A 20,534-nucleotide genomic window follows, 5' to 3' on the forward strand; every position below is an offset into this window, starting at 1 on the left:
CCTATCGCAAATAAAGCAATTAAATTTTTATTTTTTTTTGTGTGAGTATAGATGCAATAATTTGATTTAATGGACGGTTGGATTTAATTTTAATTTTTTTATTGTTTGATTAGACCTAAGTATAGAATCTCATAGAAAAACCCTAGAAGATCGGATACTAACTCTCTACCTTTGTATTCGGAGACGTTATTCAATTGGAGAGCATACTACTGGCGAGAGAAAAATAGTGTCCAGGAGAAAAGCAGCTGCTCAATTATGCGATGATTTTACATGATAAAAAATAATTAACAAAATATCCATAATGAGGGCAAAAAAATAAAACTGAAGAATTATTGTAGAGGAAAGAGAGAGAGCAGCTGAAGCTGAGCTATAGGGACAGCGAGAGAGAGAGAGACAAGAGAGTTCTTTTTGAAGCCCGCCTACAAACTTCTAATCACACTAGCGCAGCTTGCTCTTTTATCATTTATCGTGTCTGCTTGCCGTGAGAGGCAGCGAGGGCGGAGGGGAAGGGGGAATCTTTGTTTGCTTGCGTTTTTTTGGTCCACTCTTCCTCCAATCAACTATGGATGGGAGAGATCGCTGGGTTTTAGGGCTTTTTATGCTGTGATACAACTCTGGATCTGCTGTTTTCGCTGGTCCATTCGTCTTCTCGCTCGAGTCATCTCTGCTGATTCTCGCTCTGCCATGGTATATGCTTTTGTTCTTCATTGCTAAGACTTTTTACTAACTTATTTTCAGTTGGCGGAAGTAGAGAAGCGATTCGGCCGTGTTTTAACTTTTTGGATTCACTGAAGAATGTTTGAGTTTTGCTTTTGGCCTGGTTGGGCAATGTGAATGGTCCAGCGAGCCATGTTGATGGGTTAGGTGTTTGCGTTGAGAATAGGATATAGGCGCTGTTGTTTCGTTTCCCCTGCACCATTCAAGTTTAGTGCAACAAGTGTGAAATTTTCTTAAGTGCCTGCTTTGGCCGTTTTGGTTCTGAGCGTTTTTTGTCGTTGATGCAAAATGGAAACATCTTCTCTTTCTAGAAATTGGGCATGGTGAAATGTTCTAAAGCTTCAAGCTTTATTCTTGATTTATGACTTCAGCAGGCCTCAATCTAGATAATTTAGAATTGGAAACAACTTTGTTTCAGTTTCCCGCTTTCTATACGTATTTGGAGGCTTTCGTTTTATCTGGATAGATATTTGTGATTATCATTCCATGTTTTCATGTTTGCTAAAGAAATGGACCGTTGTTTCGTGGTTTTTTCCACTGTTTTCAGCCCGAACTGCCACCAAACTTCTTCTATACCCTTCCAAACTCCGTCAACCTCGCGTATTACCTCTTACTTGCTATTCCACAACCACCTCCCTGCAAAATCCGATCCTTAAACACCGTCTAAGAACCTTAGAATGGTGTCAAGCAAGAACGAGGAAAATGATTTGATTTGTTAAAGAATGATCTTTGTCACTTTGTCAAATACAATGCGTAAGGACAATCCACCTAATCCATTTTTTTTTCTTTCCTCATCCAAAGTATTAAATTAATAAGAGATATGGCTTCAAAACTTATTTTTTTGGCCATCGATCCTTTATTGTTCTTAAATTTTATTTTCTTATTGTATAAAAAATTTAATTTTGAACAATTTGTTTATGATATTTATGAGCTAGTAAAATATAAAAGTACTAGCTTTTCAATAATTCGAACTCAAAGTCTATTTTATTTCATTCATAGCAACATTTTGGGACCATCATCTACATCTGATATCTTAGAGGTTTGCATTCCGTATTGATGATTGCAACCATGTGTTATAGTTTTTTTACTAAAAGCCAATATGATGCAAAAACTATTTTTTTTCCACCTTTTCAATAGTGAGTTAGAACTGCTAATGCCAATGATTTTTTAACCTTTTTTTATTCTCATGGTTTCAAGAAATTTTTTTTTGCATTTGTTTCTCTTTTATGTATACTCAATAAAATGGAATGGTTGAATGAATGAATGACCATTTACTTGCTATCATATGAGCACTTTTCTCAAACAAAAATATTCAAAGAAATATTGCGAAGGCTATTTTAATGGCTGCTCACATTATAAATTATTTACCTACTTCGATTCTTGAATTCAGGAGTCCTGCACAAGTTCTAACTACATTCTTCGCACTTCAATATCTCAAAATCTTATTTCCAAGATTTTTGAAATGTTGCTATTGTTATTACATATCTCTAAAATATAGGAAATTGTTGTGAAAAAAACGACGACAAAAGAGAAAAATTGGAGCGAGAAATTCACAAAACAGGAAAAACAGCGGGACACATAAATTTACGTGGTTCGACAAATTGCCTATGTCCACGGAGTTGCAGAAGATTTTATTATTTTGAGGATTACACACCATCGATAGCTTCGACTTTTACAAGAAAAACTTTCTCTTCTTTCCTCTCCTCAACTTCTCTCTCTACCTCTACCCGTGAGCCACACAAGTAGAAGAGCACAAGGGGAGCAGCCAGCCTTTGCGATTCCCCTTCTCCTTTCTCTATCGTGGGCTATAGCCGAAGAACAAAGCCAGGGAGAGCCAAACCTTGCGAGTTTTTTGTTTCCTGTAAACAGTAGACCCCTTTTATTGTATGAAGGAGTAGAGCCACTCAAGAAGAATTAACGCAACGCAACGCCCATTTATGGAAGCTTTAATTTGCGAATCTCAATAGGAGACGGGGCGAGATCCAGAAAAGGAGAGAAGCGAGCTAAACGTCATTAAGGAAATATAAACACAAAAGGAACTTAATTAAAAGCATATTAAGTGACTTCCATATTTGTCGAGACTTCTAATTGAAAATAGTGGACCATGCTCCACTGATATTTTTAACAATTCTCCCACTTGAAGACTGAGACACAAGCTATACGTTCCTTTCCTCAAACGTGATATCCTCCACCTTTGCAATTTAAGACCTCTGTTTTCAAGCTAGAAAATCAATTGAAGTCGAGCACAACTTCAAATTATTCTTTTTACTGATTAGCTTTCACTTCTCGAATTTACATCTTGCAATGTATTTTCATAGCTTTGCGGTTCTCCACTATCTGTCAGCAGAATGTAGTTCAATATCGGTGTGTAATGCCGAGGAGACCGCCTATTCCTGACTAACCCGTGAACTGTAGCTTAGGAGTGGACGGTTCTGAAGCTGACTGCGAAACAATAAGAATAGGTGCCCATGAGCCACTCTCCTCATCACTTCCACCACTTCCCTGCATTGTGACTTCTGGTAGATCAACAAACTTTACCTTTTTACCGTGGCCATCATGAATGTGACACAGTAACGAGAGCCTCTAAGAGATGCTACTGGAGAAGGTCCCCACACATCTGTGTGTTCAAGATCCTGTTTTTCTGCCTTTGGCGCTCTATCACTTTTCAAAAAATTGTTCTTTTTTCTGTTTCTTTATAATGCAACTCCTACACATGTTGAGATTAACTGACTTCAACTCTAGTAGATTGCCTCTGAACTGAGGTTTTTTCATTCCCCTCTGATTCATGTGATCAAACCTGCAATGTCATAAATCTGTCATGTTCTCTGCAACTGTAGTAGCAACAGTATTGAGTAAACCTGTGAATCAGTTTTCTTAGTCCGAGCCAGTACTAATGCTCCTTGGTAACCTTTCATTACACATCATCTCTGCAACTGTAGTAGGAACAATATTGAGTAAACCTGTGAATCAGTTTTCTTACTCCGAGCCAGTACTAATGCTCCTTGGTAACCTTTCAGGTGTTATCGAACCACCCTCATCGAGCTGCCCAACATAAATAAGATTTTTCTTCAACTCTGGAATGTGTCTGACCTTTTGCAAATTTCATTTGCTCTTGTTAGAGAGTACAATATCAATGTCTCTCATCTCCATCACGTTCAGAGCTTCTCCATCAGTTAGATATACCTTTCTAATGTCACCTGCAATATAGTTTTGCATTAATTTTCGGTGGGAAGATGTATGGAAAAAAGTCCCTTATTCCAATTTCCATTCATTAACCGAACTGTGAACTGTCACCAATGGTGCATCATGTACTTTTTCAGTTACAACATTAACACTATCAATCTCCATCTTATTTTGATTTTTGCAGTTCTTTTTTATGTGTCCAGTTTTACCACAATTCCAACACATTTCCTGCTCACCAGACTTTGACTTGCCATTGCCTCTATGCTTTGATTTTGATCTTATTCTGTTTGAGTCCCTGTTCTGCGATTTCCTTTTAGAATTAACATTCATTGATGAACTCGAACCCGAGGTCTTGCCAGAATCATTCCCGCACACCTCTTCTTCCAAAATTAAATCAAGAATATCTTCATATTTCAACTTATATTTACCCGCAAAATTGCTAACTGTCATTCTCATGGCTTCTCAGCTATTTGACAATGAAGCCAACAATATCAATGCATGTATCTCATCATCAAATTCAATTTCAACAGACGATAATTGATTTGTGATAGTATTGAAATCATTCACATGCTGTGTAATAGATGTACCCTCCACCATCTTCAAGTTGAATAACTTTTTCATCACATGCTGTGTAATAGATGTATCCTCCGCCATCTTCAAGTTGAATAACTTTTTCATCAAGTGCACATTGTTATTCACAGATGACTTTTCATACATAGTTGATAAAACTGTCATGAGATCTGCAGTAGTTCTTTTCTTGATGACGTTGTGGGCAATGAATCTCGACAAAGTTAATCGAATAACAAAGCCAGGGAGAGCCGAATCTTGCGAGTTTTTTGTTTCCCGTAAACAGTATACCCCCTTTTATCGCATGGAGTAGAGCCACTCAAGAATAATTAACTCAAAGCCTTCCTTGTAAATCACCAACGCAAGACTCATTTAAGGAAGCTTTAATTTGCGAATCTCAATAGGAGAAGGGGCGGGATTCAGAAAAGGAGAGAAGCGGGATAAACATCATTAAGGAAAGATAAACACAAAAGGAACTTAATTAAAAGCTTATTAAGTGACTTCCATATTTGCCGAGACTTCTAATTGAAAATAGTGAGCCAGGCTCCACCGATATTCTCAACAAAAATTTGATCTAAGAGTAACATTGAGCGTTGATTGGCTATTCTTTTGTAGAAAAAGAGTACAAATGTCTTCTCCCACATAAGTAAGGTGTATGTGGCTACTGATGTTACTTTCGATGGTCTTAATTACTATTATATTATTGTTTACCGGAAAGAAGAAATTCTGTTCACTAATAAATTTTTGCTTCTAGATTGCTCTTCGTTATCTCTTTTTATTCTAAAGCCAATTACTCCTGCAGAAATTGTGGCTATACCAAAACTATCTTTTACTCCACCATTTCAGTTATTAAGGGAGAAAGAAATCTCAGTGATACCGGAGGAGAAAGCCCAAACCACAAAACAACTTTTTTTAACAGGGTGGAGGTTGTTGTGAAGGTGTGGTAGTAATTGGGAGTAGCGGGACAGCGGTTGGGATGGCTGGTTGCTAGGAAAAGTGGAGTGGGAAGCGGTTGGGGATAGCCGGTGGCTAAGGGAAGTGGAGGAGACGGAGTAGGGAAGATAAAATGTGAGATACATTCACCACCTCGGAGTAGGATATAGCCGAAGCATCACCACCTCCTCGGATACAGCCCTAGAACATGGAAGAGGATCCCACACAGAGAATCTGAAATCAACGCATGGCAAAAATTGCCCTAACTTTGTGAAAACAACAATATATTGACTCCCATTGATGAAGGGAATGAACTAAAGAAAGAACTTCCTACACAAAAGGTGAAGTGAGGAGGTAAGAAAATCCATAAATAGCAATTTAATACTTCCATACAAAGAAGAAGCATAAGTGGAAGGCGAACAAAGGTGCGTGAGGCCGCTCACCTTGTCATGAGGCTTGTCGGGCCACTTGGCTCGAGAACCGTCTAGACCGGTTAGGGCAGGTTCGTTGCTCCCGCTCACATAAAGCCTTCTCGCACTCGCTTTACATCCACGCATTGCACCCACATCACTCTCCTGGGTTTGGGGGAACTTAATCGAAACTTCTGTCGGCACACGATGGAGAGGGAGCTGCTGTAATCTTTTAGGATGGACGGATCGTCAACTGTACTTCTAGTAGGTCGAGCCAATAGGCATTGTCGTTCCAAAGTACATTCTGGTAAAATACACATTTGCCCATCTTTGGCACGCCCTGAGACTAGTATTCTCACGACTCAGGTATCGAGCCAATTCAGTTGTAACCCACTTCTTCCACTCCTTATATTTGGTTGAGTGCATCTGATGAACTAGTATGTAAGAAAAAGTCAAATCTAGGGTGAAATCTACGACATACTGCAACCCTCTCATTAGCACTAACTCAGGTGAGACATCTTCTGTGACAGGATCTGTTTCCTATTGAAGAATTCTTTTCCCCATCTAGCTTCTTGAGCCCATTACAAAGCTGTGGTTCATCTCTCCTATCTGGTCATCTGATGAGGGGTACTATGCGGTATAGGAAATAATCTTTGAATAACTCTACGTGATATTCTCGACATGACCCAAAATGACTCCTCTTCGGATATGCTGGATCTACCTTCTTATGGGTAACTTAGGAGGGGGTATATAAATCTGAAATATCTGCATTTCCCTTATCTGTGGTAACCTTGTATGTGATGCTGGCTCCTCAAACTCATAACACTTCTAGACATCCAAGGTTGGTCATGCTGATGTTTCTCTCAAAGTGCAAAATACTGGCTTGAACCACCATAATCGCAGGCTCTGTTGGGCATCCTATTATCTTAGACTTACTACCTTCTAAAGCAACGTTGACTGAAAAATGAGAATCTTCTATGAAGTCTGTATCTTCTTTTTGATAGGTGTTCATATCTTTTAATTGGAAGCTGACACTTCTTGTTTTTGTCCTCACCGTCTTCAACGTCTACTATGTCTTTACCCAACCTTTTGAAAACGCCCTACTTGGTGAAGTAGATCACACCCGTGGTTGTGCATTTTACCTCAACATGTCCAAATCCGTAGCACTTGCCACATTATTTGACTGTGAAAGATTTGTGGATTAATTTCGCTAGCTAGTAGCCGTGTGGGGAGGGGGGGGGGGGCGCTTTCGCTCGGTGCTTTAGTCTCTCCGCGTCAGAAGCTAGAGTTTGCAACTTTTGGTGGTAGTAAGTTGGTAGGAACTGACACTGTGTTTTCCACTTCATATTTCCTCGTTCCTCCCTTCGACCTTTCAGATCACGGTCGAGGGTAGCCTCCCATTGAATTTCATTTTCAATGTCCGTCATCCACCGCTGAAGCCAGTAGATCTCTCGCCGTATCTCCTCCCGCGTAGGCTTGGGCATGTATCTCATTAGTGACATGACTAAGGTTTAGGAATAAGAAAAAACATTTTTGTTGGGGTTAGGGTTTGGGTTGTGGAAATGATATCTGGTGGTAGGAAAGAAAGTTTTGGTTTATGACGGATGTTAGGGAACCCTAGAATATGATTAGGGTTGGGCTCTGATACAAAATGATACTAGAGGAGAAAACCCAAATCATAAAAACAACTTTTATTAGTAGAAAAAGAGGGTTACAAAACACAAACTGAAAATAACATCAACAATACACAAACTACACAAACGAACACTTGGAGATTGTTTCCCAAGGGCAGTGGAGGTTGGTGGGAAGGTGGGGTAGCAGCTGGGAGCAGCGGGACATCAGTTGGGATGGCTGACTGCTAGGAAATGTGGAGTGGAAATAGTTGGGCAGCAAGTTACTGCAGCAAAAACAAGATCGACAGCGCGGTGGGAAATGGTTGGGGATAGCTGACGGCTAAGGGAAGTGGAGGAGATGGAGTAGAGAAGATAAAATGGGAGATACAATCACTATCTCGGAGTAGGATACAGATGGACTACCACCACCTTGTCAAATATAGCCCTAGAACAGTGAAAACGATTCCACACATGAAATCTGAAATCAACGCACAACTAAAACTACCCTAACTCTTTGAAAACAGTAATATATAGACTCCCATTGATGAAGGAAAGGAAAGAACTAAAGAAGGAAACTTATTACACAAAAGGAGGAGATGGGGGGTTAGAAAATCCAAAAATAGCTATTAAAATCCTTCCATACGAAGAAGAAGCAGAACTGGAAGGCTGACAGAGGAGCTGTAGGCTGCTTGCCTTGTCAGGAGGCTCGCTCGGGCTGCTCGGCTCGAGAACCCCCTGGACCTGTTTCCAATTGGACCAGTTGGGGCTGGTCCGTTGCTTCAACTCGTACGAGAGCCTTATCGCACCTGCGTCTCGTCCACGCAAGGCTCTTCGCACCCACATCACTCAATATATGCAAGCCTAATTAATCGAATTAACTCATTATTGAATTTGTATTGGGAACCACTAGCTCTATAAATGAGGTACAAGAGTTTCCACTAAACATTTGTTACATTTGTTTTTATTATATAATTTTTTAATAGTCATTATCCTTACTAGCCTTCATCCCACTTGTATATTTCAAATTGTCTTTAAACACTGAATAATGCAAATTGGAAATTTTATGTCAAAAGAAATTAAAGCCCATTAAAAGAACAAGGCTATGGGTTTAGCGTCATCACTTAAATAAAAGAAATCAGTATAACATAAAAGAGTTTTTATTGTAAAATACAAATTCAAAGGTTCATTGTAGTGTTGCAAAGTAGATTAGTGGCTAAATGTTGCACTCAAATATATGGGATTGATTATCTTGAAATGTTTTGCTTTCATTGTTAAATTCACCATTGTTTGGGTTCTTTTATTAGCATTTGCTAATGAGAATTGGAAGATACAACAATTTGATGTGAGGAATTTTTTTTATGCAGTGATCTAGAGAAAGAAATGTACATATAGGTCCCATCTTGATCTAGCTCAAATTCATAATAAAATGTTTGCAAACTATAAAAGATTGTGTATGGATTGAAGCCTTATTGAAGGGCATGGTTTAGAGGATAAATTAAGCTAATGGCCAACTTTAGGTGAAAAAGTTAAGGTGGCCATACATAATTTGTGAAAATTAAGACTTCAATTGGAGTCTCCACACTATAAGTTTATATTGATGACATAATCATGATAGATAACGACTTAAATGAATGAAGGCAAGAAGGGGATTTTGATTTTATATTGCCCAACAATAATAACAATAACATGCCTTTATCCCTCTAAGTGGGGTCGGCTACATGAATTTTTTTTCTCTATTGCGTCCTATTGAGTGTCATATCTTCATTTAAATCTAATAAATTAAGATCTTTTTTTGTACAATATACCCAAGTCTTTCTAGGTCTATTTCAGTCTTTCTTAACATAAGTAGAATGTAAAACATCTACTCTCCTAACCGGATCATCAGATGGTCGACGTTTAATTTAAACAAACCATCTAAGATGACTCTCTCTAATTTCGTCCGCCACTGGAGCTACACCAACTCTATCACGGATATATTCGTTTCGCATTTTGTCTCTAAGTGTCAAGCCACTCATCCACCTAAGCATTCTCATCTCGGCAACACTTAACTTTGTTTTATGCTTCTCTTTTAAAAGGCTAACATTCTGCGCCATAGAGCATTGCAAGTCTCACCACCATCTTATAAAATTTTCTTTTAAGTCTAAGCGTTACTTTTCTATCACACAATATGCCTCAAGCATTCCTCCACTTCAACCAACCAACTTGAATTCTATATCACCATCAATTTGAACAATGAACCCGAAATATCTAAAGCATTCACACGTTTTAATAATTTTATATTGCCCAATAATAGAGAAAATTAAAGAAATATGTTTGTTGTTTGTTTTCTTAGTAAAATGTTCCAGATATTTTTATTGGGGCCAAAATACTTTTAATAAGGGATTATCTTCTGTATTCACATTACTTTTTGAAATTGAACTATACGGAATAGGTTTGAAGATGATTAGATTATTGCTCAATTGTGGTTTGAAAATGTTTGGATCATTTTTGAAGATATTTTATTTTAAAATTGGTGGATTGTTGTTTGAAAATGATTTGAAGATGGTTTGACCATGATTTGAAGTTTTAGCGATCATAATTTGATTATGGTTGTTCATTATTTGATTGTAGTTGAAAGTTGGTTGGATCATAATTTGAAAATGATTTGATTATGGTAAAAATGTAGTCATAAAACGAAGATGGTTTGATACTTTGATCATTATATGATTGTCGTCAAAATATGGTTGGATTGTGGTTTGAAGATGATTCAAACATATTTCGATCATGGTGTAAAGATTGTTTGATCATTATTCAATTATTGTTTGAAAATGGTTCGATTGTGTTCTGAAGGTGGTTTAATCATGGTTAAAGATGGTGCGATCATAATTCAATGGTGATTTAAAAATTATTCAAGTCTTGATTGAAGATGGATCGAAATGTGTTGATCAACGTTCAAAGGTTGTTCACTTGTAGTTTGATGATGACTTATAATGCATGTTGATGCGATAGAGAGTACAATTGCAATAGCTGTGACATAACGCAATGACCTTAACACAATAGTGTATTCTAAGTGATATAACTCAACATATATGATAATCGATTAAAGTATTATTGGTTTACAACATAGCATTTATAACAAAGATTTGATGTTAGAAGCATTTATAACATTCATGACATCATTCACAATGGATGTAAATTTAGAGGTTTTATAAATTACATCAATGAAATAATAAATATATCTAAACAATTAATATCTTTATCATGATAAAAGGATTTATATATCTTTGCGTAGTTGTGAAATAAATTTCCACATAAACGACCTCTGTAATTTTGTATTCAATTATATGTAACGTCTTGTAGATTTTTCTTTGAAATTAGGCATATCCAATATCATATACTTTTCCTAGTTGTTATAAATTACTTGTCAGGTAATTATCAGATACTGCGTGCAAGTATTACAAATTTTAATGGATTGTTTAAATTTACTGAAAATTTCAAATATTTTATATTAGAACTTTGGGATCTTATTTATTGTTGCCCCCACTTCTAAGGCGTGTTGGAGTGGAAAGTTTGTCTGTGTTATATAGCCTTGACTAGTCATGTAATATGAGGGAGCATTTCGAGAAATCGTTCATTTTTTATTGCAATGCCTTCGTTCAGGTTTAAGAGAGGCCACAATCATATATATTGATGGTCTTATTTGATCATATGAAGCGAGATCTCACGTACTATTTATGGAACTCTGTTCTAGTTCGTTGAAAAATATGTAAGTTCTGAATTAATCTATAATATCAAAAATTTATTTTTTCCAATGACGTATATGAGTGCTTGTATCGGTTGGTTGGATGATTTTTCCCTCATCTTTATATACATGAAGATTGTTGTAGGGTAGTATTGATTACACGTTTTGTATGACACAAAAATCAATTCTATAGATTTTTAAATGACGCTAAAGTCATTTCCTTTTTAAGAGATATGCAAAATCAATGTATTTTAAAATTAAAAAATAAAAGTTAGGATCCTTTTGGGGCAGTTGTTGTTGTTTGAAGAAACAACTGTGAAGTTGTTGTTCAAAAAGTTGCAATGGCTATTACCAAATTTTTTTTTTTTTTTTTTTTGAAAATGTCAAACTGCAGCTTTTTAGTAGCTAACACAGATAGTCAGATTTGGTGGAAAAATGCAGCTTTTAGCTGTAGCTTTCTGATAATGCAGACGCCTGACTGGAAAAATTGCTGTGTGGTGCTAACACTGCATCGCCGCCCCGAATGTACCCTCATTGTAGAGAACTTTCAAGAACTAAGGCTTTCAATGTAGTAAAAGATTTCTCACTTCACTATTTAGCTAAGATGGGGTATTCAATTGTTGGAATCACACAATGCTTTCATTGTCCATACTCAACTCTTCTTAGGACTTTTCAACTACTAGTAACATACAAGTCTTGGAGGACAATTACTATTCATCAATCAAGCAAAAGGGATTATTGCAAACATGGATCCATGGGTTTTTGCGTCTTTCTTGATGGATCTATGATATCTCTCATAAGATTCTTCTTAATTTTTTGTGGTTTTGTTAAATACTATCAGCTGTATATCATTTTTTTGTACGAGTGCAATAGATGGGCAGATATCCCTTGCTTTGTTGATCAAATTATCTATGCATTTAATTTAAAGAGGTTGGTCCCGTAATTCATCCAACTCCTCTTCCACCTTTTGCTCTGCTTCCTTCTCTTTCACACCTCATCCCCACTCTAGCTAAGCCAAAGGTCAGTAGCAGATACCTTCTCACTCTCCTCCTCTTCTCTTCCTTCCTCAATGCTTACTGTTCGTCATCCTGCATTGTGACTGTTTGTATTGATTTTTTCTTTCCGTAAGTTGAGCTATTTTACTTCTATCTCTTTTTCTTAATACGATGTTAACTTATTGAATGTTGATGTAGGCATTGGAGGATATCCCATATGATGCTCAACGATTTAAGAAGATACAGCGCAAGTCATGGGCTACCAATTTGGAGCAATATCCATGGGTTTGTTACATTTTTTTTAAATGTTTGCGAGAATCTTTTTAGGAAAATTATTTTCATTAAATTACTCTAATTCCATGCCATATATAAAGTTGCTATGACAAGTTCATGGTCCATATTAGTTGTGATCAGTTGAATGAACTGAGTTGGGATTGCTCAAAGAATAGTTGAGATTGCTTAATTATTAATATTTTCTAGCTCAATCCTATTGTGGGCTTGTGTTCATGGTGCTTTATAATAATTTATTCCATTAGTTCTCTAGCACTTTGTAATGTAGGAGGGAAAATGATGTACAAAGCTTTTTTTGTACTTTTTTTTTTTGGCAACAACAGTTCTCAATATGATAAAGCATTAGGTGTTCGCATAATTTATTCAATCTTTTTGGTCAGTCTTACTAATTACTTTCTTAATTATGCATAACTTGTTTGTATGCGTTTTTTCCTTGTTGCACCTATTTGTTTATATTAGTGGCTGTTACTGTTCCTAACGGCCCTTTACACATTATATTTTGTTGCTCCGGCTATATCCATCTTCTGTGGCGATTCTTTCTCCCATCTCCTTCCACATCCTCCCCCACCGTTACCGTTGTTGTATTGTTACCGTTGTTGTACTCACAGCCTTCGTTAGCTGTTTTCTATCGCCTTAACTTCGTTACCGTTGTTGTATATCGCTGCAACCAACTACAACAGCCTTCGTTAGCTGTTTTCTATCGCCTTAACTTCCTAGTCGCTTCCCACTTCCTTCCAGCTTTGTTGCCGCCCAAATTGCACATTCTCTTTGCTATCTCAGCCTTCCCTCTGCCACTGACTCCCAGGACAGCCAGGGAACACCTCCTTCCTGCTGTGCCATAGCTATCCACCCCCACTCCTCGCTGCCATCACCCAGGACCACATTTATGCTTGTTGTTTCTATTTTTCTACACTTCCCCCTCGCTGCCACCTAAACCTTAAACTTTAATTTTCTCTTGCTGATTTTCAAAATCAGCAACCCCAAATTAGTTTTCCTAAACATTCGATGAGCTTCTAAACCCTCTTTCACTCGCAACCTTAAACCTAGCCATATCACCAAGGTGATATATGCCCGAGCCCACCTGAGAGGAGATACATCGAGAGATCCGTTAACTTCAACGGAGGCTTGCAAATATTGAGGATGTAACCCGGGGGAGATTACCCTCGACTGGGATCTGGAGAATTGAGGGAGAGCAAGAGACGAAGATCTAAATCCCTTCTAGAGGGAGGACTTTAGTGATGCAGAAGACCGACCACGACTTTTTGGAATCCAATATAAAAGGACTCCGAGAGAAGAGCCAGCATGTGGAGAACAGGAGAATCTGAAGATGAACCTAGAGATCCTGCGCATACTAACTTCAGAAGTGAAGAGATCACTTCACCGGATAACCACCACGTCTTACTCGCAACGCTCAACCTTAGGATTTTACAACTAGATTAGCTGACCTCGTTAGAGCAAAAGCTGAGTTAGAGTGGATAACACGTGGAACTAAAACGTATTCTTAAATCTGTTTCAACTAGGAAGTATTGCGAGTGCTATGGATTTGGGTATGTTGAATCAAACTGCTCAACCGAGGGGGTGATCTGTTTCATGGAGCAAGACATTCTTCAACAATTGGGTAATGTTATAGTAGAAACTGAAGACGGTGATGACTCAAAGTAGAAGAGCCAGCTTTCAGTTAAAGAGGTAAGCGATTATGCTGAGATGCAGACTTCAGAGAAGATTCTCAATTTTTAGCCAACGAGGAAGAGACACCATCGATTCCAGTTGACCTCAAGATAGAGATTCTAGTTGAGGTAACGGTAACTGTTCTAGAAGGCAGTGACTGATGTAATGGGCATTTAGATAGAGTACGAGATTATGGTGCCTCGAGCCAGCATTTTGCAGTCATTGAGGGGAGCATCAACAAAATTAGTCTTGGATGTCCAAAGAGGCCATGAGTTTTGCGATCCAATTAGCACTGTCAAAATGGCTTGTTGTCTGCGAACAGTTCGTGTCGACTCATTAAGAAGCTCACGAGTTGAACATGAATAATTTTTTTTGCGCTCCATATTTAAACAAGCCGAACACGAACAAACAAATCTTTGTTCGTGTTCAACTCATTTTGGCTCGAAATACTTGTCATCAATTATATATATAATGTAATTGATGAATAATATTTTTAAAAAAAAATTAATTGACGACAAAACTACAAAGATTTATAATGAATTAAAAGTATTAATTAAAAACATAGAATAACAATATGTACAATTATATTTAAATGATATTCTAATATAAATAATAAGATTTATATCTTGTCACGGCTCTTAACATGGGTTATTAAAACGACTATTTGTTCACGAACAGCTCGTATTAGACTCGCTAAGGAAACAGTTTGAACACGAGCACATTTTTTGTGTTCGAAATATAAACGAGCTAAACACAAACAATGATATTTTTTGATAAGCCGAAAACGAGTTGAGCCTAGACTCGCTCGTGTTCGACTCATTTACTCCCCTAGAGCCGATATCTGACACATGACAAACCCAGATAAGAGATTCAGTTCTTTTAGATCCATACTCATACGAGTTGCTCCTACTGAGGGAGGTCCATTATGTTAGAGATGAGACCCTTTTGTGCCACGTCTGGAAGATTACATGGAGTTATTTATTTATTAGATTTTGTTCAACATGTTATCCATCATCAGATGTCCAGATAGGAGAGATGAACCCTATCCTAGAAGTTTGTTGTAGGACCTTGGTGGGGATGGAAATTTTTTAATAGGATCCAGGTCCTTTCAGTGTAGAAGAAGAGGGCTCTCTTGAGTGGTTGCTAGTGAGAGTGGTGTAGCCTCTCACAGATTTCACGTCAGAGTTGACTTCTGATCACATACTAGTTTATTACTTACATTCCGCCTAGTACGAGAAGTGGAAGAATAATGTTTTAGACTGAAGGGCTCAAAAGTTACATTATGGGAACCTATATATATATGCAAATCCAACTTATGATGTGAAAAGGGAGGATGCTTATTTATTCTTTCAAAATATGTTATGGAATGACAATATCTACTTGATCAACCTCCTAAGGTATTGCAATATCTATGCTACCATCAATGTGGCAGACTTAACTCCGTGCTACAAGGAACCAGAAGCTTTAACGAATGAAGTTGAAGCTACCTCAATCCTCAGAGTTTGACGCTGGAGCTTGTGTCGTGGTACTGTAGCAGCTACAATACCACATACACTTTTTTCTATTTGATCCCTTTTTTTCTATTTTTTTATATTTTAACTCCTTTCTATTCTAACTACCATTACTTATTAATAATATGTTGTTTGCTTTCTTAGGGTTAGAATTAGGCGAGTTTTATTTCAAATTTCTGTCAGGACAGCTGTCGACGTCCTTTTTTCATTTTGAGAGCTATATCCGAAGGATTGTATGATGTTCTGGCTATCTCTTTCCCAATGTCGTGATTATTTTCTTCCAATTTTTTTCCACATCCTCCTCCGTCGCTCTCGGTTGCTGTATATCACTGCAACCGACCAAAATAACCTTCTGTTAATTGTTTTCTGCCGCCTTAGCTTCCAAGTTGCCTCCCACCTCCTTCCAACTTTGCTGCCACCCAAACCACACCTCCCTGCTGTCTCAGCTTTCCCACTGTGGCGCTGCTGTCCAGGTTAGCCAGGGATCACCTACCTTATACTGTCCCATCACTGTCCACCCCCACTCCTTGCTACCATCACCCATGACGGCCTCCATACTTGTTTTCCTCGCATTTCTACACTTCCCCATCGCTACTATCAACATTCTTTTGCTGCCGGAACCCCCGCCGACCATCCCGATCCACCTATCCGACCTCAACGACCTTGGGATATGCTTTAGCGGTGTTTGCTTGTGTCGTTTTATGTTTGTTATCACTTTTTTTTTTGAACTGTCGTTTTTGTAACCCCATTTGAATTAAACAATAATATTTCTATCTCTACAGCGGTTTGGGTTGATTTTGGTATCATATTTTAAAGATCCAACTTGGTATTCAAATCGTTGAAGCTGCCTGGAGGTGGGGGTTGAGATGATAAATTAAATCATAAAGTTTTTTTTTTTTTTTTTAAGAAACTTGGCTATTGTAGTAGATAAATTAAATCATAAAGTTTTTTTTTTTTTTAAGAAACTTGGCTATTGTAGTAGCTTTATTATAATTTTTCTAGTATAACATTTGATTAGAATGCTCACATTCTATTAGTTGTAATAATTTATGTTTCTAAAATGTGTGTTGGTCATATTGCTTTTGAAAATTGTGTTTTCTCAATTTTCACTCTTGACATGCCGCACTATTTATTCTCTTAGGGCTTCTTTTTGGTCAATTTTATTTTAATCTTCTTCTTTTCTTTTTAGAAAATGTTTGTTTATTTTAACAATTTTATTTTAATCTTCTTTTCTTTTTAGAAAATGTTTGTTTATTTTACATATTTTTATTTTTTATTTCTATGAACAAATTAATCTCATTTTAGGAGCACTCAAATAACTTTTAGGTGTTTTGAGTTTTTTTAAAAAAGTCATGCTTTAATTAAATATGCCAAGCATGTTGTGTTTCAAATAAAAATATAAATAAAAATAACATAAAACTAAAAAATAAAGTTTATTCCAAACAACTTCTTATAATTTTTCAGGCTCTGCAGGGCGAACCAATATGCGCTACAACTTAAACACTAAAACTGTAGCGACCATTCCTTTATCTTTCTTCTTGCTTATATTTATTCTTTTCGCCATCCTTTTCTAGCTTGATGAGAATTTGGAGCAGTGGCCACATTTAAACGAATTGGTACAGTGCTACAAGGCAGATTGGATAAAAGATGAGTACAAATATGGACGTTATGACTGTGTTTCGTCGTTTTCATTTCAAAATCAGATATATGAAGGCATTGACACTGACATGGAAACAGGTGATTGAATAATGGTGAACTTTACTTTTTTTTTAAAATGGGTTTAAATTGAAATGATAATATTTGTTGACGTGTTGTTCATTTTCTTGTCTTAGAAATGCGACTTACTCGTGCAAGGGATTCCGAGATTGATGATTTTACTGATGATGATGTCCCTAGCACCTCGGGAAGACCAATTTCAGAATCTTGCTCTTATTCATCACATTTAAAAGATGCAAAGGTGGTACTTGAAATGAATTTTCTGGTCTTGCAAATGATTTAAAAAAAAAAAAAATCCAAGTTCTAGCTTTATTCTTTTGTCAGATTTACGTACATACCACTTAATTCCTATGTATTATCTAACACCTAGACTTCAATTTTTACATATTTGCCATGTTGTTTATGCTTGAAGAGGTGCATTTCTTTTTTTTAAAAGTTAAAACGGTGGTTTTCCTTGTTTGATATGAAACATTTGGCTGGTATATATGTAAAAAAGTATAATTTATGTGTTAGTTATGTAACTACATAAGAATTGGGTGGTATGTATGTAAATACCATTATTTTTTCTGGCTTGGTATTATATGTTGATTACGGGTTGCATTCCGTGTGGCTTCTCTGGCCTGTTTTGTTGTCCTATTCAGTGTGTAGTTTCAGTACCTTGAGTGTTTACTTGTGGGATGGGTTATCCATATATTTTTTTATGTAAATTCTCACTTTTCTGTTTCTTTTTCTGTTTTTGGTTGCATCGCTGAATATTTTCTTTTGCTTGATAAACATTTCTGCTTCAGCATTTTGGTGATTCTCCATTGCCAGCGTATGAACCCACATTTGACTGGGAAAATGAAAGATTATCAATTTTCGGGCAAAGAACTCCTGAACCATTACAAACTCAACGTGATAGGTCAACCACCTGCTGTTTTGAATATCTTGATAATTCAATTCCATAATTACATGCTTTTAATGATTAATCTGTTGTTGTCTTTTTGTTAACCTTCATCATAATTATATATTCACATTCATTGATTGCAGTGGATTGAAGATATCGGTGAAAGTTTTATCATTATCATTCCAAGCTGGATTAACTGGTGCATGTTTTCTCTTTAGTATTCTCCAATTTTTTAGCCCTTCAGTATCTTAGTGCTTATATAATCAACGTGTCTATTGTGTGTCTTTAAGAGCCTTTCTATGGGACAATATGCTTATACAACAAAGAGAGGAGAGAGAAATTGTCAGAGGACTTCTATTTTGATGTTATTCCAACGGAAATGAAGGAGGTAAGAAGTGATTATGAATGCCATTTAGTATTGTTTGATTTTGAATTTTTATTTTTTTGTCCTGTTGGGTTGGAGAAAATTGACGAGAACTTGTGGGAATGGATTTTCGCATCAAAATTTACACAAAAAAACTGAAAGAAAAGATTCAAGGAAATTTACCAGATAGTGCCATTTTATTGATCTTTACCTTGCATGGTTGTGAATTGGAAGATTGAATCTATATGGCAAGAGATTCTCTCCTGGTTAATCACATTTCATTTGTTCTGTTTATTCTCCATCTTTCTGGGAGTATTAGATCCCTTATTTCCCTTACCCATGTTTCATTATATTAATTTTTTGGGAAATTTGCATACCAAGTTCCCATTTCTTCTGTATTTACATGTATCACACCTGAACTTTCATATTTACATACATAGAACTTTGGTGCCTTAAACCCATGTATGAAAATGCATATTTCACTTTTAAAAAGTGATAAAAGTTCTATTTTTTATGTGATATTAAAGAGTTGAGTGTTGTATTTAAATATGAAAGTTTAGGCCTGAGACATGTAAATACATAAGAACTGCGTGCTACAGATATACATATGTAAATGCCCCTAATTTTTTATATATATTTAGCTTAATGACGCGATTCAAAGGTCCACACTAGTGAGAAAATGTTATTTTTTGATGCAAAAAACATTTTGAGGGAGTGACATGGGATCTTGCCGCGGTAGTGTAGTTGCTATAGTACCGCAAGAATTGTTATTATGGGAGACGGGCTGCAATAATCTCATTTTCTTTTCCTATGTTTTAATTCCTATTATTCTTCATTTCCTTTTTGTCCTTTCCTATTTATGTGTTTTATTAGGGTTTGCAAGTTAGTTTTTCATGTGTTTTGTTTATGACAGCCGTTGGCATCTGTTTCTTCTTTCGAGGTTGTATCCAAGTGATTGGGTGGAGCTTCTCTGTATCTTTCTCCTGTGGTGATGATTATATTCCCGATTTCCTTTCGCATCCTCCCCACATCGCTTCCGGCTGCTCTTCATTGCAGCCGCTGCCTGCTGCTGTTTACCTGCAGTTTTTCCATCTTCCAGCCGCTGCTATCCGCATTTCGGCTTGCTGCCACCATCCCGGACAGCAAGTAATTGCTGTTCTTACCCGTTCCATCACACCAGCCGTCCCTACCACTTGTTATTGCTGTCACCCTATTGTCCCAGCCATTCCTACCAGCTTGCAACTCTCATAGCCACCCAAGACCCCTCTACCTTGCTGCTGCTACCCCCAAACAGCAAACTGTTGCTGTTTGACCTGCTGTTCCTTGCTCCCTTCTACCTTTTTGCTGCCACCCAAACATCAATGTGCTGCAGCTTGTCTTACTGTTCTCTTTTGCTGTTTCCGCTCTTTTCTGTGTGTTGCCGCCCAGGACAGAAAGGGACCATTGTTGTGTTGTTGTTTCCCCATTTTCAACCCATCCTCTACCCTTCTGCCACCTTTCCAAACTCCTGCCGATCTTCACTACCACCCTGAGATCCTACTCTTGTTCGATTATTTGTGTCGTGTTGCTGTATTTTCTTTTTCGAGTGTGTTGATTGTAACGGCTTATTTGTTTTCGGTAATAATATATGTTTTTTCTGTTGCGGTTCGGATTAAATCAGGCATCAGGAGAATCTTCATGCATTTTGAACATTATTTCTGGCAAACAAACACTTTAGGTCATTGTGTTGATCCGGCCATTCAGCACTTCTTGTGGGTTTGTTGACACAGTATGTGTTGGGCATATATGATGCCGAAACCATCATTTTACTTTAATTATAGGAATCATGATTTAACACATTTGACGTTTGAAGTCCTATGACACAAAGAGAAATAAGTTGTAAAAGTCTGTTTGGATCATAAAGGAAAGATTTTATTTTTAATACTATTGCGCTACTCTAGCTGAACTTGAGTTTCCCTA

The 20,534-nt window shown here is 37.1% G+C and overlaps 1 protein-coding gene across 1 annotated transcript in view; it reads left to right on the forward strand.

Annotated features, from left to right (window-relative positions):
• Nucleotides 1–340: 340 nt before the first annotated feature.
• Nucleotides 341–20,534, forward strand: part of LOC110027791 (guanine nucleotide exchange factor SPIKE 1) — a gene marked incomplete at its 3' end in the record, with an annotated part of 66,286 nt that continues 46,092 nt past the window's right edge. Inside the window, 7 exon segments of the mRNA XM_020729356.1 lie at nucleotides 341–687; nucleotides 12,338–12,424; nucleotides 17,184–17,346; nucleotides 17,442–17,566; nucleotides 18,114–18,226; nucleotides 18,355–18,410; nucleotides 18,502–18,599. Coding sequence (XP_020585015.1) covers nucleotides 685–687; nucleotides 12,338–12,424; nucleotides 17,184–17,346; nucleotides 17,442–17,566; nucleotides 18,114–18,226; nucleotides 18,355–18,410; nucleotides 18,502–18,599 — 645 coding nt within the window.

The sequence above is a fragment of the Phalaenopsis equestris genome, unplaced genomic scaffold (assembly GCF_001263595.1).
Source record: "Phalaenopsis equestris unplaced genomic scaffold, ASM126359v1 Scaffold000448, whole genome shotgun sequence".
Classification (NCBI taxonomy): domain Eukaryota; kingdom Viridiplantae; phylum Streptophyta; class Magnoliopsida; order Asparagales; family Orchidaceae; genus Phalaenopsis; species Phalaenopsis equestris.